The sequence below is a fragment of the Lissotriton helveticus genome, chromosome 8 (assembly GCF_964261635.1).
Source record: "Lissotriton helveticus chromosome 8, aLisHel1.1, whole genome shotgun sequence".
NCBI classification, from domain to species: domain Eukaryota; kingdom Metazoa; phylum Chordata; class Amphibia; order Caudata; family Salamandridae; genus Lissotriton; species Lissotriton helveticus.
Genome location: NC_136069.1, coordinates 466,955,790 through 466,977,747, shown reverse-complemented (window position 1 = coordinate 466,977,747; position 21,958 = coordinate 466,955,790). Strand labels below are relative to the sequence as shown.

The 21,958-nt window shown below is 46.2% G+C and overlaps 1 protein-coding gene across 8 annotated transcripts in view; it reads right to left on the bottom strand.

The window, feature by feature from the left end:
- PHF11 (PHD finger protein 11) overlaps nucleotides 1-21,958 on the bottom strand; it is a 500,916-nt gene that overhangs the window by 441,907 nt on the left and 37,051 nt on the right. For all 8 annotated transcript variants that reach the window (XM_078657356.1, XM_078657358.1, XM_078657357.1 and 5 more), the window contains exon 2: nucleotides 6,869-6,973. In XM_078657356.1, the coding sequence (XP_078513482.1) occupies nucleotides 6,869-6,973 (105 nt within the window). The remainder of the gene's footprint in view (nucleotides 1-6,868; nucleotides 6,974-21,958) is intronic.

Below are 21,958 nucleotides of genomic sequence, written 5' to 3'. Positions count from 1 at the left end.
CGATGTTGGCGGTTGTCTCTAAGTTGAGTGCAGGTTCTTCGTCGCACTTTAATAAGTGAACTGGCCTGTGGCGCTTTAGATCAAAGTTGAGTCGGGGAAGTCCTAGTTGCTAGGAGGCATTGTTAATCGTAACCGGCGTGTTAGATTTCACACGGGGTCCGTTCCCGCTTCGTGTCTCTCGTTCTTGGCTCCCTGCGTTCTGGTGAATCCACAAGATTCACCAGAACGCAGGGAGCCAAGAACGAGAGACACGAAGCGGGAACGGACCCCGTGTGAAATCTAACACGCCGGTTACGATTAACAATGCCTCCTAGCAACTAGGACTTCCCCGACTCAACTTTGATCTAAAGCGCCACAGGCCAGTTCACTTATTAAAGTGCGACGAAGAACCTGCACTCAACTTAGAGACAACCGCCAACATCGATCTCCAAATAGATGACGGTAGTTCCATTTCCTTGGACCCCTCTACAACCTGCACTGCCATACGTTCACTGATTTAGCCTCCTTCAAATAGCGACAGAATAACCATGCCCTGAAGAGAATCCGGATAGTAATTCCCAGGATTCGAAACGCGTCGGCTAATGTGAAAAAGACAATTCATACACCAGCTACCACTGGTGTTATAAGATTCTCGAATTCATTTTTCGCGTCTCTTCTTTCAACTTTTATTCTTTCTTTCTTCATTTTTCTGCTTTGCTTTAATCAAATGTTAAAACGTATTCACTATTTAGTGTGATGTATGCTTAAATGTCACTGTCTGTTCTTTCATACACTGTTTTTTCATACATTGTTTTTTATATATTGTGTGCTGACATTGTAGTGTATTCAAAAGTCCCATTTTGGTTTGAACTTATGTTTAACACAGGTCTTGTCTGCATTTAATATGTTTTGTTCGACAAATTGAATATAAGCATTTAATTGAATGGTATAAATAAAAGTACCTTGTTGGAAACGACAGTTTGCGTTTTCAATGGCCCATGAATAGGGGTGTAACTGAGTTGTGGAGAGGCACTCCTTTTTCTGACTTTATTCCTAAAGACGGCAAAGACCCTACTTTATGCAAGAACTACAGGCCCATATCTCTTGTAAATACGGATTACAAAATCTTTGCCAAACTGCTTGCCCTCCGCTTAGATCCCGTTTTACCGGAACTCATTGGTCCGGAGCAATCTGGCTTTATCAAAGGTCGCTTATCGTCAGACAACTCGAGGGTTTTCTTTAACGTCCTTACTAAAGCTTCCACTCTCCCATGTCCTTTAGCTGCCATTGCTCTTGACGCCGAAAAGGCGTTTGATCGTATTAGTTGGGATTTTATGTTCCGTGCTCTTTCCTGGATTGGCTTTCCCCCAAAATTGATTTCCCTCATTGCTCTACTATATTCCGGCCCCAAAGCTTCTATTTTCGCTAATGGTAAGATTTCTGATTATTTTTCCCTCTCCAGAGGAGTTCGCCAAGGTTGTCCTCTATCTCCCTTATTGTTTATTGTAGCACTCGAACCCTTTTTAACAAAAATCAGACAAGATGCTTCTATTACTGGCTTCACCCTTGGCCCTACCCAAATCAAATTGTCAGTCTACGCTGATGATATCCTTTTGTACTGTTCCAATCCTGAATCTACTATCCCCTCTTTTCTTCGTCAAGTTCATGCTTTCTCCTTAGTCTCTGGCTATCGCCTTAACCGTGACAAATGTGAAATCCTTCCCCTTAATGTCTCTTGTTTACGACATTATTTTGATCAAACTGGTTTCTCCTGGCAACCCTCAAAAATTAAATACCTAGGCCTTTGGTTTTCCCCTTCCATCTCAGACACTCTAAAATTCATCTTTGATTCTATCACTAAGAAACTCTCAGACTCTATTACCAAATGGAACCCGCTATTTCTATCTTGGTGGGGACGACTGAACTCAATTAAGATGATGCTAGCACCTCTTATTTTATACTCCCTCTCTATGATCCCTGTTCACATTCCTAACTACTATTTTAAACGCTTAGACTCTCTTCTCTCTAAATTTCTCTGGCAAAACAAACCCCCTCGAATCGCGCTCTCCTCTCTCAAGAAGGAGAAATCTCAAGGAGGAGTGAAATTCCCTAGTTTTGCAACTTATCATCATTCCTTCTCCCTGAAGCAGACTCTTCGTTGGGTTTCTACTGATCTTCCTACTTATCCGCCGACTTGGTTATCCTTGGAAAAGTCCTTCATCTCTCCTTTTGACTTTTCTGAACTTCTTGCTTTTTCAGCTCATACTTCCTCTCTACGTTCTCCTATTATTACGCACTCGTGTCATGTTCTTTCCCCTCTTCTTCCCTCTACTTATCCGTCCTCTGCTTCCTTATCTCATCAACCCATCTGGCATAATAAACAGCTCCGTATTAAAAACCGCTCCTTCTGCTGGAAATCCTGGCATTCTAAAGGAATAAAATGGGTTTCGCAATTGCTTTGTGATGGTACTCCCTTATCTTTCCCTGAGTTACAAACTCGTTATCTTCTTCCCAACTCCTTTCACAAACAGTATACTCTGCTCCTCCCAGCACTTTTCTCCTTCCTTCAATCTCTCCCAGCTTCTTCTGACTTTCCTCCACTTTACCCTCACTTATCTCCTCTCTTAACTTCTTCTCCCTCTGCCTCTCGTATCTACTCATGCCTCTTAACGCCTTTGGAGCGACCTAAAACCCGCACTGAACTGGCCTGGGAACAAGACTTATCTGTCACGTGGTCTATTTCCTTGTGGGATAGGCTGTGGATCAAGATTCACAAAACTTCTCGCGCTGCCAATACAACACAAACCCTTTATTTTATCTACCAAAGGCTATTGTTTTCCCCTTCTAAATTAGCGTCCTTCTCTCCTGACCTATCTCCGGCGTGTTGGTCCTGCCCTTCCTCTTCAGCTGATTTATCCCATATGTTGTTCCATTGTCCCAACGTTACCTCATTCTGGCATGGAATTTGGTCACGTATCTCCGCTATTTTCCATTTCCAGACCCCCTTCTCTCCATCCGTTGCTTTCCTTGGATCTCTGTCCCCAGACTTACCTCACTCCCCCTCCCATTACAAGTTACTTGATCTCTTTCTAGCTGTAGCTTTCCACTTAATTACTTCCAATTGGAAAGACGCCTCCAATCTTTCTTATTCTGCCTGGTGGAATGCTATTTGCTTTAATCATCGTTTAGACACCAACTATGTATCCCCAGTCTCCCTTGCTATCAAGCGTGATCTTCTGTGGATTCCACTCACTACTTACCTTTCCTCCACTTCTCCCTCTTATCCTCCTCCAATCATTGCGGCCCCTCTCTCCATACCTGATGCAGTTCGTAAGCCACCTTGAACTATGTATTGTTGTCTTTTTGCATACTCCTGGTCCGATTTTTTTACTATCTCAACTGTTATTTACATGATTGTTTTCTTGTTACTAGTTTGCATTCAATGTAATCTGTGCTTTTGATATTGTAACCAAGTTGATTTTCTTATTTACTCTCATCCTCCCCCTCTTTTTAATTTTTCCCTCTCTCCTTCCTTTTTTCACGAACGAGAGTATATTGTTTATTGATTCCGCTTTGCAATTTCTTTTTGCATTACGTATTATTGCATTCCTATATTGTATTTCTCCGTACAGCATTTCATCCTGTATTTTCTGTTGGTTTCAATAAACTTGAACTTAAAAAAAAAAAAAAAAACAATGAAGAATACACAAAAACTAACAGCCTTAAAATGCCAAATGTAATATATATAGGGAGGGAAATAGCACAGATCTTGAATGCCTTTAAAGGATAGGCGCTTCCAATTTTGTTGTACGTCTCTGTCACAGTTGATAATGTTAACTCAATGATTTCAGAAGTAAATATGCTTGTAAACTTCTAAACACGGCCCGGGGCCCGCATGCAACCCTCTTGAACTTTACATGCGGCACCCGGGTCAACAGCAACACTGGGCGGCTGTTTCCTCGACATTAATAGGTTTTAAATAAACCGGCAAGCATGTATTTAGTAAAAGTATGTAATTTAAGTGAAAAAGGAAGTAACCAGGGTGTCAAGCACCTCTTAACTTTAGAAACACCTACATTTTTAGAGATATCTTGCAGCAAAATAGTTAAAGTACGATTAAGGCTCTTCAACATTCAAAAAGTGTGTTTGGTCTATCCGGTGAATTAAGCACCAAATCAGTTATTATGGAAACTTTTTGGGTAGCCTGGGTTCGTATTATTCATGAACAGGAGCATAGTTTATTAAATCAAACACAGGAGAAGGTTTTGTACAGTGCACACCCTCAAGTCATGTATTTTGACATCCTCTTATATGTGATAATGAAGAAAGAGGAGGGAGAGAAAAATTAAATAATTGCCTTGGACATATATCTGATCTGATGTTTTTAGTTTTGGACCCAGCATCAAACTAATCTAGCATGTGCACATAAGCCCAGCCCTTTCCCTGACTATGAGAATGTGGAGGACTTGTCATGTGATCTGGAAGGGTGCACCAAGCATGCCCTCATTTACTGCGAATGAACTACAGCCCTGTTGTGCAGTTAGCATGTGGAGTTCTGCTGGCAGAATACAATGTATTGAGAATTATTAGTGAGACAAGGCCTGTTCATATGAGCCAGGGAAGCAGAGGTCAACTGGCCCACTCATGAAAAGTTTGGATTCTACGCACTTACCCAGTGCTTAGAGTGAACATTCTGATTGGATGTTAAGCAAGATGATGTGTGCGGCCTGCGAGGTCCACTCATGGAGTATGCGAGACAGAGTAATGGATGCCAGTGGGATCCATGTTGGATACCCTTGGCCTTGCATACGCTGAAGGTGCTCCCATTTCTGCCGCTGGAGGGACATGACCTAGTCACTAAAAAGGAGGAAGAGACAGGTTTCCTTTAGATATACTTTATTAGCAAGGAGCTGTGGGCCAGGCAACCTGAACACTGCCTTTTGGTGATTTTCAGAAATGAGAGGTGAGATTAGAGACTCTGTGAAAGAAAGAGGAAGCCTTTTAGTGAGGCCTGCCCTTTTGTCTTTCCCAATTACTTCTTCAGTTGTGCTAATGGCAGCCAGGTGCAGAAACCTCATACATCTTTGCTTTGTGACTCTGTTGTCGGTGGCCCAGAATGGAGGTGACCCTGCAGTGGGAATGTCTGAAAAACAGCCTGGAAAGAACGCTTGAAAGGAGAACCACCCTTCCCTGGTTCTACAGTTTAAGACAGTAAATCCATAACTACAATCTGCCAGTTGTGTATACAAGTGGCGTATAAACGTGGGACACCAATTACCAGCATGTCTACTTTTTCACCCTAATCTAGGAATGTCACACCCATAGATACAACTCCAATATTCAGCTTCTTTGCAAGTATACTGGGCATAAAAACATTGAACGTTTTTCAGATTTTTTTTACTAGTTATCTTTACTGTGCCATATCTATCTTTAACCCTAAATAATTAGATAGTTCTATTTTTTCAGCCAATGAGCCTGCGGTTTACTGCACTTAGCCCCATTACCGCAGTAGTCAGCATCAAGCCAGAGTAAAGAAAATTAAACAGACATTCACCAAACCTTTTATACCTGAAAGACACAAAGATGACCACTGGGCTGGCATCATCTTTGAATCTGGCAGACGCTACTCCATCAGAGTGGCAGAGGTAATCTCCTTTGGCACTCTGACGGCTGAAGTACCATCCACCAAACCCAAAATCCGGCCATATATCCTCAAGAGGGAATTGTTCAATTTACCACAGAGATGATTTTTCTAGTTTTCATAGGAGCTTGATAACTAATTCCTCTGAGTGCAGTCTGACAGGTAAGTGCTCCATCTCTGCATATGTTTTGTTCCAGAGGTTTTTTAATTGGTTAATAGAAAATCTGCTCTGAAATATGCACATGAATACTTACAATTAACAAAACAAATCAAGGCCCCAAACCTTGCTCTAGCATACTGTTGGTTTACAGAGAATCTATTTCCAAACTAAATACAAATACAGAGCTTTCTGATTATGTTGGTATAAACAAAAGTACTTGACAAGGATCCCTATGTTGCCTATAGTTTTCTATCTGGCATTGGAATCGCTGGGCACATAGATTGGGTTAAACTGTAGCATTACGGGGATAAAGGCTTCATCCAGGGAAAATTATTAATGTTCATTGATGATGTGTTACTTGTTACTAACATTAGCGATCCAACACAATCACTAAACCCCCTACTATCTCGCTTGTATAGCAATTTAGGCCTCTACCCATGTTAATTGGATACATTCCAGATTAATGCCTATTTCTGAAAGAGTTGAATAAGTAGGAATACAATTACCTTCCATTTCTCCTCATACCATAAGATGATACCAATGCTCAACACATGAGAACAGGAGTTGGACAGATGCTTCTAAATTGCATTTTCATATTCGGGAATGATGCACTTTCCAGTCGAGAGGGCTGAATCAGCCAGCAGGGAGATAGATACCAGGGTCCTTTTTAGAAGTAGCGAGTTAACATACTTAGAAAGCCAGCACTTTGGAATTACCAGTACTGTGGGAATCAGTAATTGTTTAAGATACTCTCTTCATTACAAGTTTTTTCCACGGGAAAAAAATGTATAATAACTGTGGATATTAATGTTTACACAGACAGAAATTTCGGCAGTTCTTTCCCTAAATACTGATCCTATCCTAAGTCACATTTCTGTAAGTTCTACCTAGCAAAATGAGAATGAAGGAATTCTTTATGCGAACCTTTTTTTGAACAAGCCTCATATTCCAGAGTTGAGTGGAAACTATTGTTTACACCCAAATCAGATTTCCTCACAGCTTGTAATGAGTGGCTGGGTGGTATTTTTATTTTCAGGTGAACAAGATTATAATAATTCTTCAAATCAAAGACTACATATTTCACTCACCAGACGGCTTCCTCTTTTTATTTCTTTTTTCACATCCTCTAAGAGAAATCCTCCAAACGAATCAAAATCCGGTGTGCACTGACTGACAAGAGGCGGTGAAAATAACTGAGACATAAAAAATTATTTGTTTAAAATATGATTTCATATTTTTGTGTTATACTTTTTTGTGTTCAACAGAATACTTAACAAAATTATGCAGTTGCCACTTTATGTATATAAAGCAACCCTAAATAAAAAAAGAAAATGTTACTTGCCTGCAACAAACTTTTAGTGTTTCAGACACTTCTATATTCACATGCAGTGATTTTTTTGTCTACTGTAGTTGGGCTCGCCATATCGTGTTTATTGAATACCAAAGTTTTGGATATTGAACATAGACTTGGTCAGAATTGCAAGTGGTAACACCCATCCAAAACCCACAATTCCCACATTGCAACATCAAGTTCTTATTGCAATCCTCGATGTCATTTTGTATTTAGTGAGGCGATGAATGTAAAGCTAAGAAGTATAGGGGAAAAACGAAACCAGAAAGCTAGCCCATCTGTTCATCAGGAAGGTGGGAGGATCACATCTGAATGTGTAATTGACTCAAAATACAAAACTAGTTGCAGGTACGTAAACTTTTACCTTCCTTCAACATTAATCTATCCCCGACTCATTTGATGAGTAGCACTAAATACCAAAGAGATTAGATCTAATTATCTTTCCCATCAGTCACAGTTTCACTTATGCTTAGTAGAGGCACGCTGTCAGGTTACTTTTAGAAGCTTTGAATAATTGGATTCTGCAATTTTCCACAGGTTTATTTTAGAAGTACATTTATTTACATTATATTTGTAAGACTTATTTGTTTCTCATAAGTATCATGTGAGACGGTAGAGTATTTTAGCTCTCTTATCAGCCAATATGTGTTACACTTATGGGGGTTAGATAATACATGCTAGGCGTATCTATCTCATCCTTGGCAAAAGAAGTTTATTAGGTCTCGCGCCTAGCAATGCAGTGCGCAGTACTGTCCGTGCAGCGCGAGAGATTTAGTAGGTGAAAAATGGGGCTTGAGAGAATGAACTCGGAATCGCACACGCTCGTGCGTGTGCTTATCCTTTTGTGCCACGCAATTGGACTTTGCATGCTTCTTGTTAACAAACAGAGCACGCAATAGGACAAAGGTGGGCGCATTGATCCACCCATGGTCTATTGGTGTCTGTTACGTGCACCATGGCATGTGGTTTCAATTATCGTGCCCAGACACGGGCGCGATAATTGAAACCACATGCAGGTTTTGGCGCATCTTTCAACTGATGCAATTATCCAGAGGCTGATCTCTTCATGTTTTCGCTGATTACCCAATTATTTGATTAATTTCATTACGAGGAAATCTTTAAGAAGATTAGTACAGTTTGTAGAAGCTACTTTATCAACCTACTGCTTGTATTATATTTGGAACGGACCCTTACAAGCAAACCCCAGTTCAATACTATGCACTTCAGATCATCTTTATGGGTATCGGGCACCATCTTCTTGCCAGGGAATGGGCCGACAATGTCCACCATAACCAGTGCAATGATCCTGGGAAATTCTAGTGCAATGATCCTGGGAAATTCTATTTGTTTTTTCATGAACAAAATGTTAAAATCTAAAAATAACTTTGTTAATTTTATAGGAAGTAGTTCCCATTACTTACTAAAGGTGCTGCATATTGTGGTAAAATGTTGAATGCAGTGCAAAGGTATTTATTTTACTCCCGGTCAGTAATCAATATTTTGTTTGGAATTGAATGCAAGATCTTTTATTGATAATCAATCAATATTAAATATATCTTCCTTATTACAAATCCCATACACTTTATTTTGTGTATGCAGCACGCCCCAGCAGGATTCACGAATAAGAACTGAACAAATTCATGGGGTCACAGCCCCTCTACTTATACCAACATTTCCTTAGTCTGTAGGGTATGGGGGAACTCGATGCAACTGGTTATGGGGGGATTTGGAGCACTTTGTTTTGCAAGCTCCTCTTCCCCTTTGTCAGATGGGGGCTCGGTGATCAGACGCACCACAGGGGGCAGAGCCAGCATTGTACAGGACAGGCACACTCCTATTAAGAGTCAGGGGATTACTCCTCCCACTACTCCCAGCACATATGTCCTATTCAGCCCAGCACTGACTCACCCTGCCCCTTCTGGAGCCACACACACCTCCCAGCCCCTGTCACTCACAAGCCAGACATGCAATTCACATCAGGCAGGCAGACACATAGCACACAGAAATGCCAACTTCTAAAAGTGGCATTCCCCAAATAGTCACAATAAATCTGCACACACCATTGCGCAGCATTTATTCTCACAATTTCATTCATACTAAATTTGACCATGTTGCTCCTCCCCTACCATGAATTACCACTGACACACACTGTGCAGGGAATCCCCAATGCATTCCTATGGGAGGGCAGGCCAATCTCACTAATGTACACAGAGAACGCACACACTTTACACTGGACCACAGTGCTAAAGTAACCAGGGGCCTAAAACCACCAACACCAGTCACAGAAAAAGGCGAAAAGTTTAGGGGTGAACTTGCCAAGTAAGGGCAAAGTCCAACAGTCCAGCTCATGTTGGCGCATCTTCAGTAGCAAAGCAGCTTATTCAAGTTACATTGTGCAGGGATTCATCAAATGGCACCAAAGTTATTGTCAAAACAAAAAATGCTTTTCCTATGGAAACAAGGTCCTTATTATAACCACATACTGGCGACTGCCAGTATATATATATATATATATATATATATATATATATATATATATATATATATATATACACACATACATACACACACACACACACAAACACACACTGTAGTAGAGTTAGGATTACCAGAGATTGGAATTCCTCCGATTTTTAACCTTTTATAACCTAGCACCCACTTAAGGATTCTCCACAAACATTTTAAGAACTATTCTTCCTTCTATATTGAAGGATGATAAAAACTTTTGCCGCAATTGATCAATGGGGTTCAGAGAAAAAAGGGGGTCCAAAAACAGCTTTTGGCCCCCAATGCATTTTACATTGACTTTTTACATTGGATCTAGCAGCAAAACTGGTGGATGGACTTACATGAAATTTGACAGGATTAAACATGATGGTATGCAGATGATCCTTTTAGGTATTACAGGTAAGTAGAGCAAGTACATTTTAAGTAATAAGTAAGGCCCCCAGTTTTCCGTGTTTACTGATTTTACAGGTAAATACAGACAGAAAACAAGGTGTTTCTTGTCTGTGTTTATTTTAAGAGTGGAAAAATACTGAAAATGGTGCTTCTTTTGAGTGACGGTCCATGCTGTCTTTCATGAATCACTGGCCAACAGCAGAGCACATAGGGGCGTGGCCACAGCGGCGACTAAGATGGCCGCATCGGTGAGGCGTGGCTAGCCAGGCAGCGAGATGGCCGCTCTGTGAGCGAGCTCCGCCGGCTGTGGCATTTATCCTGAACTAATCCTTTTTCGGACGGACCTCAGGGCACCAAAGTACCTGCCTCGTGGTGCACTTGAACTGCAGCACCATCGGACCCAGTTTCGGCGGCGGGATTGCTGCTACGGTGCTCCGCCGCCGGATACAAAGCTGACCGGGCCTTGCTGGGGCGGGCCCCCGCCCTTACGATCCGTGTCGTGTCCGATGATCCGCTTAAAGACTCGCCGCTGGATCTACATAGCCCGCACTTGGAGAGTGATCGACGCTAAATCGGCAGGAGATTGGGCTGAGGTGAGAGCTGCTGCTGACTGCGGTGGTGGCCTGGACCGCGAGGTGGTGGAGAAGACGCGGAGGGAGGCGCTAGCGGCAGGCGACGACGGGAGGCAGTCCACGCGGCGCGGGCACACGGCTGTGACCGGGGCGGACACGGCGGCTGAGGAGGGGCAGTATTGGCCGCATCCCCTCACGTATTTGAGGACAGGAGAACGTCCCATGCTGCCGGAGATCTAGGCAAGGCCTTACCCTAAAACGTGGGTCACTCATTGCAGGCCTGTCGGTGCGGAGGCCCTGTGAGGGGAGCAACGAGGGGCGCAGCTGCGACATCTGAATGTGATGGTGCAGGGCCGGGGGGCTAGGACTCAGGCCCTGGCGGAGACTGAGTAGCTGAGTTAGGAGGGTGCCATTTTGTGTGGTGTGGCGCAGCCTGTGCCCTCCTGCGTCATATGCTGCGCCTCTGTTGCGGACGCTATCCGCCTTGGAGAGCTACATACGGAGACACGAGTGGAAGCTGCATAGACCCCAAGAGATCCGCAGACGGCTGCGAGCTACCTGTTCCCCCGGCCCCCCTGTTTCGGGCTGCCTGCCAGGATAGGCCTGCTCCTGTCAGTGGTGCTGTCGGGCGCCATTTTGAGAGGCGGAAAATCCACTTTCAGCACCTGGAAGATAAGACTGGCTGGTACGCTCTGACTGTACTTACCTGGGGGGACATTCGCCCGCTGTTGCCCCGCTCCGAGCTGAACGCATCCTGCCTGGACCGATACCGCTAACCCAAGGACAGCCCGCCCTGTGAGAAACTTGCCTAGGTGGGTTTGCACTTCTGCAGCAGAGATTGAAAGCCGGACACTCGACAGCCCAAGATCAACTTTGAGAATCGGCGGGGGACGAAGCAGACTGGCACTGAACAAGGTGACGTGGATGAGGCGAGTGGGGGTTCGGCGGATGGCGAAACTGGTGCTGACCTGCTGCAATTGATGTTAGAAATGAGTTCAAGTCTGCAAAGCATGGATGCCAAGCTGGACACCCTGACGTCGCAACTGGAGAAAGTGAAATCCCAGGTCTCCACACACGAAACCCGGCTGGACTGCCTGGAAAATCGTCATACGGAACAACATGAATTCCAGCAAGAAACCAGAGCGCATATTTCCAGTATGGATAAGCTGCTGGCTGTTATACAAGCGAAGAACGATGATCTAGAGGCACGTTCTCAGAGGAGCAACGTCCGCATTACAAGCATTCCGGAGACGACGGCCATTTCCAAAATGGAAGTGTATATCTCAGATCTCCTGCATGAGCTGTTTGACCCCCATCTTTCACCTGTCTTCGTTGTGGAACGAGCCCACCGAGCACTGGGCCCAAAACCACCCCGGCCGATTTTGGCCAAATTGCTGAACTTTCAGGACAGAGATACAGTGCTGAAGCTGGCAAGGGAAAAGGGTAAAATCACGCATAAAGGTAACCATATTTCGTTCTACCCTGACTTTACGCCCACAGTGCAAGCTGCACGACGCGAATTCTTGCCAGCAAAGAAGCTGCTAATGGAAGCTGCAATCCCCTATTCACTACTGTACCCGGCTAAGCTCAAAGTATCCAATGATGGCACGTCACACTTCTTCGCTGATGCCAAATCAGCACTTAAATTTGCTAAACATGTTTGTAGCTCCAAAGCCAAAAAGTCTAATGTAGGGCGGGACAGAACTGATGGCCAGCTAAGTGACAATGATTGATCTATTACCCATCTGCAGACTGTCTGATCTATGTCGCATAATGTTCCTCATTGTCGCTGTTCTCGACTGTTGCAGTGTTTGATTTGCTTGTTTCATAGCTCCCTGCTCTGTCTGAGGTGCAGGCCGCGTGTATGGACTCTTCTTACCCCGCCCTGCTGTGCCACATGTGTATTACTTTTGATGCTGTGCCGCTTACAGATATCTTCATGGATAAGACTGTGGTGGCCATATGCTAAATTATCTTGTTGTTAATACTGCTTGCTGTAATTTATGCTGTCGCTTACAACTGGCCAGGCACGGTTTTACTTTACTTAATTGTTACATTCGTTGACGAAGGTGGACGATTGGAAGTATGTAATGGCAGTGCACCATTTCCATTTGTTTCATTATTACATGGTTCCTGAGATGGGTCCACTACACTGATCCCAGCCACCCTGTGAACACAGGGGTGTATGCTGGAGCTCCCACGCCTCCAAGGGGAAGTCCCATATGTTTTGGTTCCACCACTCTGGAGTGGTTTTCGTAAGGGTATGTCTCCGCCCAATTGGGGGGTTGGAGCGGGTGGGGGTTGGGTGGGAGGGGTATGTTTGGTTTTATTGGTCCGGTCTTCACTGTTGTCCTAACACATCATGGTATATACTTGGGTCACCACTATTGATACATGGTTCATCCTGGGGATCCATTGCACACCTCACTGAACCTCCCCATGGGAGCGATTAAGATCCTTACTTGGAATGTGAGAGGGATGAATGACTGTAGAAAGGCGCGCTTGGTGCATGTATACTTAACGAGGCACAACATTGACATTTGCTTTCTTCAGGAAACATACCTGAATACAACCCCTTCCCCGAGACTTAAACACAGTAGATGGACACATATTCACTCAGCGATATACTCCAGCTATGCACGCGAAGTCGCTATACTGCTGCGTAGAGGATCGGATTGGAAAGAACACGAGGAACACTTGGATCCTGAAGGTCGCTATGTTCTCTTACAAGGGTCGCTGTGAGTTAAAAAAGTGTTTCTGGCTGCAATATGTGGTCCGAATGTTGACTCCCCGGAGTTCTTCCGCGAGGTTTGGGCGAAGATTTCGACAATGAATTGCGATAATATCATATGGGGAGGGGACTTCAACGCTGTGCTGAACGATACACTAGATAGGAAGGGAACTGCTAGGCCGTTACACCCACGCACTGGTGCAGCACTGCATGACCTGATGTCAGAGGGTGCCCTATTAGATATTTGGCGTATTCGACACCCTGGTTTGCTTGAGGGGACGTGTATATCAAATGCGCATGCTGCCTGGTCTAGGCTAGATTTTTGGCTTGTCTCCTCTACCATTGCTGCATGGGCGCTGGAGGTGGGCCATCTGGCCCGGTCCCTGTAGGATCATGCTCCCGCTCTGATAGTTGTCTCTCTTCCTGACTCACCACCCCGGGCCTTTAGCTGGAGGCTTCCACCACCTGCCTTACTGGATGAGGCATTTAAAGAAGAAATTCGTACTGACATTGTAGACTATTTTACTCTTAATGCTGGGTCGGTATCTACTGAGGCCACTTTGTGGGATGCCTTTAAGGTGGTGATCTGGGGTTAATGCATAGCTAGACAGGCCGGGGTGTTAAAGGCGGTGAGAAGTACCCTAACCCGCATTGAAGGTCAGATTCGAGAACTGAAGAAGCAGTTCGGTGCTGACCAAACCCCCCAGGTTGCGGCTGAATTGAAAGACAAACTTATAGAATATTCAGATGAAGCCAACCGTGAGGTAACATTTTTGGGGAAGCATGCTGAGGCCCGGCGATATGGTGAAGGAGATAGGCCGGGAAAAACGCCACCTTTCATACACATGATCAATAATCAGGATGGGGACGCAGTAATAGGCCAGGCTGAAGTTCTGAATGAATTTCGTGACTTTTATGCGCAATTATATACAGCCAAGCACACTGGGAACCCTGAGGGTCTTCAAGCCTTCTTGGACTCGCTTGCACTGGTGTGGTTCAACGATGCTCACCGTAGATATATGGACCTCTCTGTTTCAGTTGAGGACATAAAACAGGTCATTAAGAGCCTCCCGCTGAATAAAGCACCAGGCCCAGACGGTCTCACCACTGCATTCTAAAAAGCATATGCTGAGGAACTTGTGCCTAGGTTGTATGAAGTGTATGGTGAGGCGCTAGAAGCCGGTGTACTTCCAGACTCCATGAGAGAAGCCCTAATAATCACTCTACTGAAGCCCGACAAGGACGAAGTGTTATTAGACTCTTATCGTCCTCGGTCACTTATTAATGTAGACGTGAAAATGTATACAAAACTGGTGGCAAATAGATTACAACCGCTTCTCCCTATGGTGGTCCTGCCGGACCAATCTGGGTTTATACCTGGTAGATGTACTATGCATAACATTAGAACGATATTTGCGGTCCTGCACTATCTCCACCCTAGTGTAAAAGCTGCCGCCATTTTCCTAGATGCAACAAAAGCCTTTGACACCCTTGAATGGCCCTATCTATTCAAGGTGCTCGCAAGAATGGGTTTCAGCCACATGTTCATAAACCAAATTCGACTCCTTTATACCGCCCCGAAGGTGAGAGTGCAAGTCAATGGCATGATATCGGAATCCTTTCCTATTACCCGTGGCACAAGGCAAGGGTGCCCACTCTCGCCCCTACTATTTGCCATTGCCATGGAACCACTGGCTGCCAAGATTCGCCAACACCACACTGATAGAGGTATAGGATTCAGCTCAAGAAGTTTACTTATTTCAATGTATGCTGACGATGTAACTTTGTATATTTCGAACCCCTCTGAAAACCTTGACCCTGTCCTCAGGGAATTCATCAAATTCGGAGGACTATCAGGTGTGTCCATTAACTGGACGAAGTCCGTCATCTTTCCCTTGACAGAAGGCACACCCGAGGTGAAATCGGAATATCCATTGCGCTGGGAGCCGGAGGAGGTCAAATACTTAGGCATATGGATCTGCAGAAATATACAAGATATTTGGGGCATGATCTTTGGGAGGGCAGTGAACTGGCTTGAAGGTAGGGTGGAGATCTGGTCCCGACTGCCTCTTTCGGTGGCGGGTAAGGTGGCACTATCTAAGATGGTGGTATTCCCAACATTTTTGTATCTGTTCGCAAATATCCCGATCCCCCAAACGCAACATTTTTTAAGTGCCTCCGCACACTGCTGCTGACCTTGGTGTGGTCAGGTGGGCAGGTCAGAGTGTCATGGGCCCTCTTGCCATTGCGGCAAGGGGGTCTGGGCACCCCGGACATGCGGCTCTATGCGCTCTCTGCACAGGCTCAATTTTTACATTTTTGGGTTCACCGTACGCCATACCAACCGCATGTGGCGTTGGAAATAGATTCAGTCGCCCCAACTTCGTTGGACATCGCCCTTTATAAAAAATCGAAGCGCCCTAGAGCTGATGTAGACACTGCTGATATGCTAAGGTGGACTTGGAGAGAGTTGCAGAATAGAGCCCGCCTCCCACTGTTGTTTGCTCCTGCAATCCCCTTGAGGGGAAACCCAATGCTGGCCTGCTTGGAGGATGGTGGGGGGTGTTGGAACTGAATGGATCACAACTGAGAACATTTGCGGATTTGTACCCAGAAGGGCAGTTCCGCCCTCCACCTGTGGGAGACGGAGATGGTGAAGTGTCCTTTAGAGAAAGGTTTGAGTACCACAGACTGAAACTGGCTTGTACTGCACTGTCAATGTATTTTCCCGAGGCCCCTCCAACATTAGCTGCACTGCAGGATATACTGGCAAGGGCATCGCCACGGAAGTTGGTCACTAGATTGTACACTGCTATGTAGGAGCAGGCTCCAGTTGTGACACCTAGATCGTTTCAGTTGTGGAATATGGACTTAGACCCCCAGCTTTCGGATAAACAATGGGAGTTCTGTTGCAAACAACTACTTGAGCTATCCCCGAATTATAGATTGCGGCTAGTGCATTTCAAGTTTTTACATAGATATTATAGGACACCGACTAGTCTACGCCGCATGAATCTGAGACCTGACACACGATGTTGGCGATGCGGGTACGAACCTGCTAATTTTATACACATGGCATGGAACTGCCCCCAGCTGCTGGAGTACTGGCATGTGATTTTTGATGCTGTCAATCAGATACTGGGCAGAGCAGATACCCCAGCCCCGCATCAAGGGCTATTAGATTTTGTGTGGGAAAGTGCACCCAATGTGAGGAAGCTATATGCACTCCTGTTATTGTATGCTAAGAGACAGGTAGCTTTGTGTTGGGGGAGGAAAAATGCTCCTACATTTAAAGCGTGGCTGGCGGATGTGGCATATGGTCAGGTACAACTGGAAACATACTGGGAACTAATGCCAGCCACCTCTAGACCCAGGGATATTTGGGAGCCGTTTCTATCTTGGGCCAGGGTGGACTCCCCTGCTACTGGGGGCTCTATGGGATCACCATAAAAACTGAATAGATAAGATGTTTGACACTAAGGGGTGCACAAATAGATGTGTCAACGCGCTGCGACTGTACTCCGCTTATGCTTCTATACTGTATGTAAGATACTTGATCGATACCTTTAATGATATGAAATTCGGCTGTGTTGTTCATCCCTGAGGAAGCGAACTGTCTTAAAGTATGTAACCCTTGCTACTGCTGATGCCTTGATTGTCTAATTTGCTAATGGCCGATTTGTCGCTCAAGGTGTGTGACCTTTGGTGTAACTTGCTTTATTGCTTTATAATTTCTTTTTCCTTTTCTTACTGTGATGGATGGGGTGGGGGTCTGGACCGGACCCTGTTCTTTTTGGTTCTATTATAAATATCTGATCCTATGACCTGTTGAAGCTCATGTGTAGAACATCTGGCAATATATGTCTGTACAACTATGTGAGCTCAATAAAGACAAGTTAAAAAAAAAAGTGTGCTACTTGAACGCAAAATAATACCCTTGTTTGAGACACTGTTTGTTACAAATATCACTGTCAGCATTATATTATTAATAAAGCATTTTAAATGAAAAAAAAAAAAAAAAAAAAAAAAGATGTCCACCTCAGCCTGAAGCTCCGCCGGTCGTGCTTTGAAAAATACATTTTCCGCGATGCTTTGACGTCCCAAGATGCAGCAAACAACTTTCATCTGCTCCTGTTTAATGAAGTGGTGACCTGATGCCTCGATCGGCGCGATATTGGCAGGATGTCCCGGCGCAGAGCGGGACTGCGCAAGAGGCGGGCGCGGCCCTCTGCTGACGAAGACCCGGCAGACTGCTGGGTAGGTGAGTGCAGCCTTGGTGGGGCTCTGGCGCTGCCGACAGCTCCTACCCTGATACCTCAGCGGGCTATCCCCCCGTCCCTCCCGCTGCGGCTCCCGATTTGGTCTGACTACCCGCGGGGCGCTCCTGGGATTCCTCTGGCCTAGTGGGCGTCTCGGCACCGTAACCTCGATTGCTGCGTGCGGTGGGCGGCGAGACGGGCTAGTGAGGAGGCCCCTACGCTCATGCCTGGGGCGGTGGCGGCGCTGGGCCCTGCCGGGCTTCCTTGCTCCCTCTCCTTGCCCTCCCTGCGGGCCGGCTGTCCTCTGCTACCTGCGGCTGCCGGCTATGGGTGGATGCACGTGGACGTGTGGATGGTGGCTAACAATCTCCGCCCCACCGGGACTCCATTGAGGACGCCAGCTACCCCTGGATGCCTGGGGCTCCCCCACTGTCTACCAATCGTCACGGACATACCTACAGGTGCGGGTGGGCACCGCTGACCGCTCTGCATCTCACCACATCCGCAGAGGCGCTTTTTCACTCTTAGGCCTTCTTTGCCGCAACACTCGGCCCGCGTTGGGCCCAGATCGCACTGCTGCGTGGCCGGCTGGCTTCCTCCCCTGTGTGGTGCCTGGGTCCTGCCTCTGGGCCGACCGTGCCGATCTGGCGCCTTCATTGGTTTCCCCGCCCGCCATCCTCCATCTACCTGGCAGTGGCGCATTGGCCTCCTACCGCCACCCACCACATGCACTCCATGGCACTTTCCACATTGGCTGACCATCTCTTCTGCGCGCCTCCTTCGCCCTCCTGCCCTCTGGTTGTCGTGGGATCGCGTCCCGGCTGATCGCCATCATTCCACTCTCCATATACTGTGCCATGGAGAAGAAGGACCCAAACCAACGTAAGTTACAATTTGACAAGGCTCCCGGCCCCACCTCAGACACCCCGTTGGCCCTGCTGACGGGGCCATGGGATCAACCGACTCAGTGACTTCTGCCTCGCTTACTGCGGCCATGCTTGCCGAAATGAGAGACGGGTTCAAGTCCCTTGATAATAGATTTGACGTTCTTGACAAGAGACTGGCTGATATGGGTTCTAAGATTAGGGGGCACGATCGTCGGCTGGATGTGGTGGAAGCCAGGGTATCGGACATTGAAGATGGCGCTTCGTCCTCGCTGAAGCGCATAGATAGGTTGGAAAAGATCCTTAAAGACGTGGCCATAAAGAATGAGGACTTAGAAGCTCGCAGCCGCCAGAATAATATCCGTATCATTGGTGTTGCAGAGACGACCTCCACTGGGCGTATGGACGTCTTTGTGGAAAAACTTCTCATAGAGCTGTTTGGTAGAGGCACGTTCACAGAAGGCTTAGTGGTTGAGCGCGTACATAAATCGTTGGGGCCCCATCCCAGACCTGGTCTCCCCCCACGTCCCTTCATTGCTCGAGTCATGAACTTTTGAGATAGGGATGCCCCTCTACGTTTAGCTCGTGACATGGGGGGACGTCCAGTGGCAAGGTAATAAACGGGCTTATTTCCCTGACTTTACCATCTTAGTTCAGGACGCTCTGCGCAAATATTCAACGGAGTTAAAGCTACCCTGAAAAACCTGGGCCTCAGATATGGCATGCTGTACCCGGCTCGTCTGAAGGTTGATGTGGATGGCAGGTTTCGCATCTTTGATTCTCCCACGGAAGCGCAGGACTTTTGCAGAGACTACAGAAGGGGCGGCTTGGGGGCGCTGGCGCGCCGCAAAATGGCTCCCCCCCGCAGGGGGATTCTCAGGACAGCATCGAGCTCTTCTCAGATCCTGTGACTGGTTACTACACTTACATCTGTGTTTCGCTGTGTTTTATGCATTCATGTTGTCTGCTCTATTTCCTGACATCATATTGCTCTTTGCCCGACCGGCGTGGCGTTGCCATGCCCTATGGTGAATACTAGTGTTTTTCTGTTCTGTATGGTTTTTTTGCGATGTGCCCATTTGTTTTCTATTATAACTGCTATGTTAACAATGCACTCGTGGATGGCTAAAAAAGTTAGGGGTTGCCTCTTTGGTGGTCGAAAGGAGGCTGGGTGGTGGGTGAGGTATTTGTTTTATTTCATTGTTCATTTTACCATCATTGCTCAATTTGTGCGTTTGTGGCAGGGAATTTGCATACAGTACTACTTTAACGTGATTAAGGTTTTCCAATGGTTCAGATTCAGTGCTCAGTTTCTTTGTTTGTGGCGGAGGTTTCACATGCCTTGCGACTCGAATCTGATTAGCTTCTTCCAATGGTTCGGCTAGGACATCAGCCTGGTCCTTCCGGGCTCTCTCTCATGTGTTGGAATGTCCGTGGTTGCAACAATACTAAAAAACAGAGACAAGTCCTCAACTATATTCTCAGACACAACATTGATATTGTATTTATGCAAGAGGCCCACCTGTCCAGTTCTGACCACATCCCAGTCACCAGGGGCTGGGGCTCCCACAGATTATTCTCCAATTACAGCAGGTATGCTAGGGGTGTTGCCATATTAATTCATAAACGTGTCCCCTTTGCCCTGCACAAGACCTTGACTGATGTTGAGGGTCGAACTTTGATTGTCACAGGTACCCTTTTGGGAAATCAGGTTTCATTTATCGGGGTTTACGGTCCTAATGTAGACTCCCCATCTTTTTTCCATGAACTACATGTGCAACTTCTCACACTTGATCCTGGACTGTTGATAATGGGGGGAGATTTCAACTTACTGTTAGATCTGATCAAAGACAGCACTTCCACCTCCCCTGATACTAAGCCCTGCTCCAGGCAGGCCCTTTCCGACATATGCACCCACTTTTCCTTGATAGATGTTGAGAACAAACTACATCCGCATCGTCCGGACTTCACCCACTATTCAGGGTTCCATCATACATGGACTAGAATAGATTACTGGCTAGTTTCCCCGGGTATTGCAGGTTGGGTGGATGGGCTACTTACTCTCCCCGTATGCTTTCGGACCACTCTCCGATCGTCCTCAAGCTGAATGTTCCCAGACCGGGTAGCTACGAACGTCAATGGCGCTTTCCCGGCAAAGCATTATTAGATCCGGTTTTTAATGAGGAAGTCAGACAAGCCATTGAGGACTATTTTGACACCTGGGCGGTTCTATGGGAAGGATTCAAGGTCTACATCAGGGGCGTATGTATCGCAAAACATGCTGGAGTGCTGAGAGATTTGCGCTCTACTCTTAACCGCATTGAAACTGACATCGCCACTTTAGACTGGGAGCTGGTGGTCACCGCATCCAATACCGGAGAGGCTAGGCACCTGGCGCTGATGCTTGAATTTAGAGACACGGCGGACCGTGAGCTGCTGTTCCTGAGTAGGGCAACTGCGGCGCGTCGTTATGGTTAAGGCGAGCGGCCTGGTAGGTTATTGGCTCAGACTCTATGCCCCCCCCCCTCGAGACTCATCCTACATCACTGAACTCATTGGCCCACATAACACGTTGCTACATTCTACCCCGGACATTTGCGCTTCCTTTCTTTCCTACTATAAGGAGCTATATACGTCCAGAATCTCTGGGGATCTGCGGGACCAAGGGGACTATCAGTCAGAGATTACCATGGTCTATTTAGAAAGATATATGCAGGATTTTTCGGCTGTTCCCATTACTCAGGACAGCATACTAGAGGCTATCGATGCATTACGGGGCGCCTCTGCTCCTGGCCTTGACGGCGTCTCCGCCGAGTTTTTAAAGCATACAAAGATATCTTGGTTCCACGCTTGTTAGAGGTATATGCTGAGGCTCTAGAAGTGGGCCGCCTTCCTCCGACATTCTGAGAGGCGGTCATTATTCTCCGTCCCAATCCCGGCAGAGACCCTAAACTGTGTAGTTCTTATAGGCCGTTGTCTTTATTGAACCTTGATTATAAAATACTTGCCAAGGTTATTGCGATTCGTCTGTCCTTATTAATGGAATTCATAATTTCTCCGGCGCAGTCGGGTTTTGTGCCACATCTGTCCACTTCCCTCAATTTGAGGACCTTGTTTACTGTCCTGCATAGGATCGACCCCGCCACCCCTGCTGCCGCCATCCTTCTTGATGCGGAGAAGGCATTAGATTCCCTTGAGTGGCCTTTTTTCTTGTCCATCATGAGACGTATGTGTATGCCCGAATGTTTTGTCTCCACAGTGGCCTTGCTATATACCGAGCCGACTGCTAGATTACGTCTGAACTGCACTATTTCCAACCCTTTCACCTTGTCCCGTGGCACGCGACAGGGATGCCCCCTATCCCCACTGATTTTTATTTTGGCGATGGACCACCTGGTTCGCCACTTCCAAGAAAAGCACCTGCATCGTGGTCTTCAGTTCCGCACTGGCCCCCTCTTAATCTCGCTTTATGCAGATGAT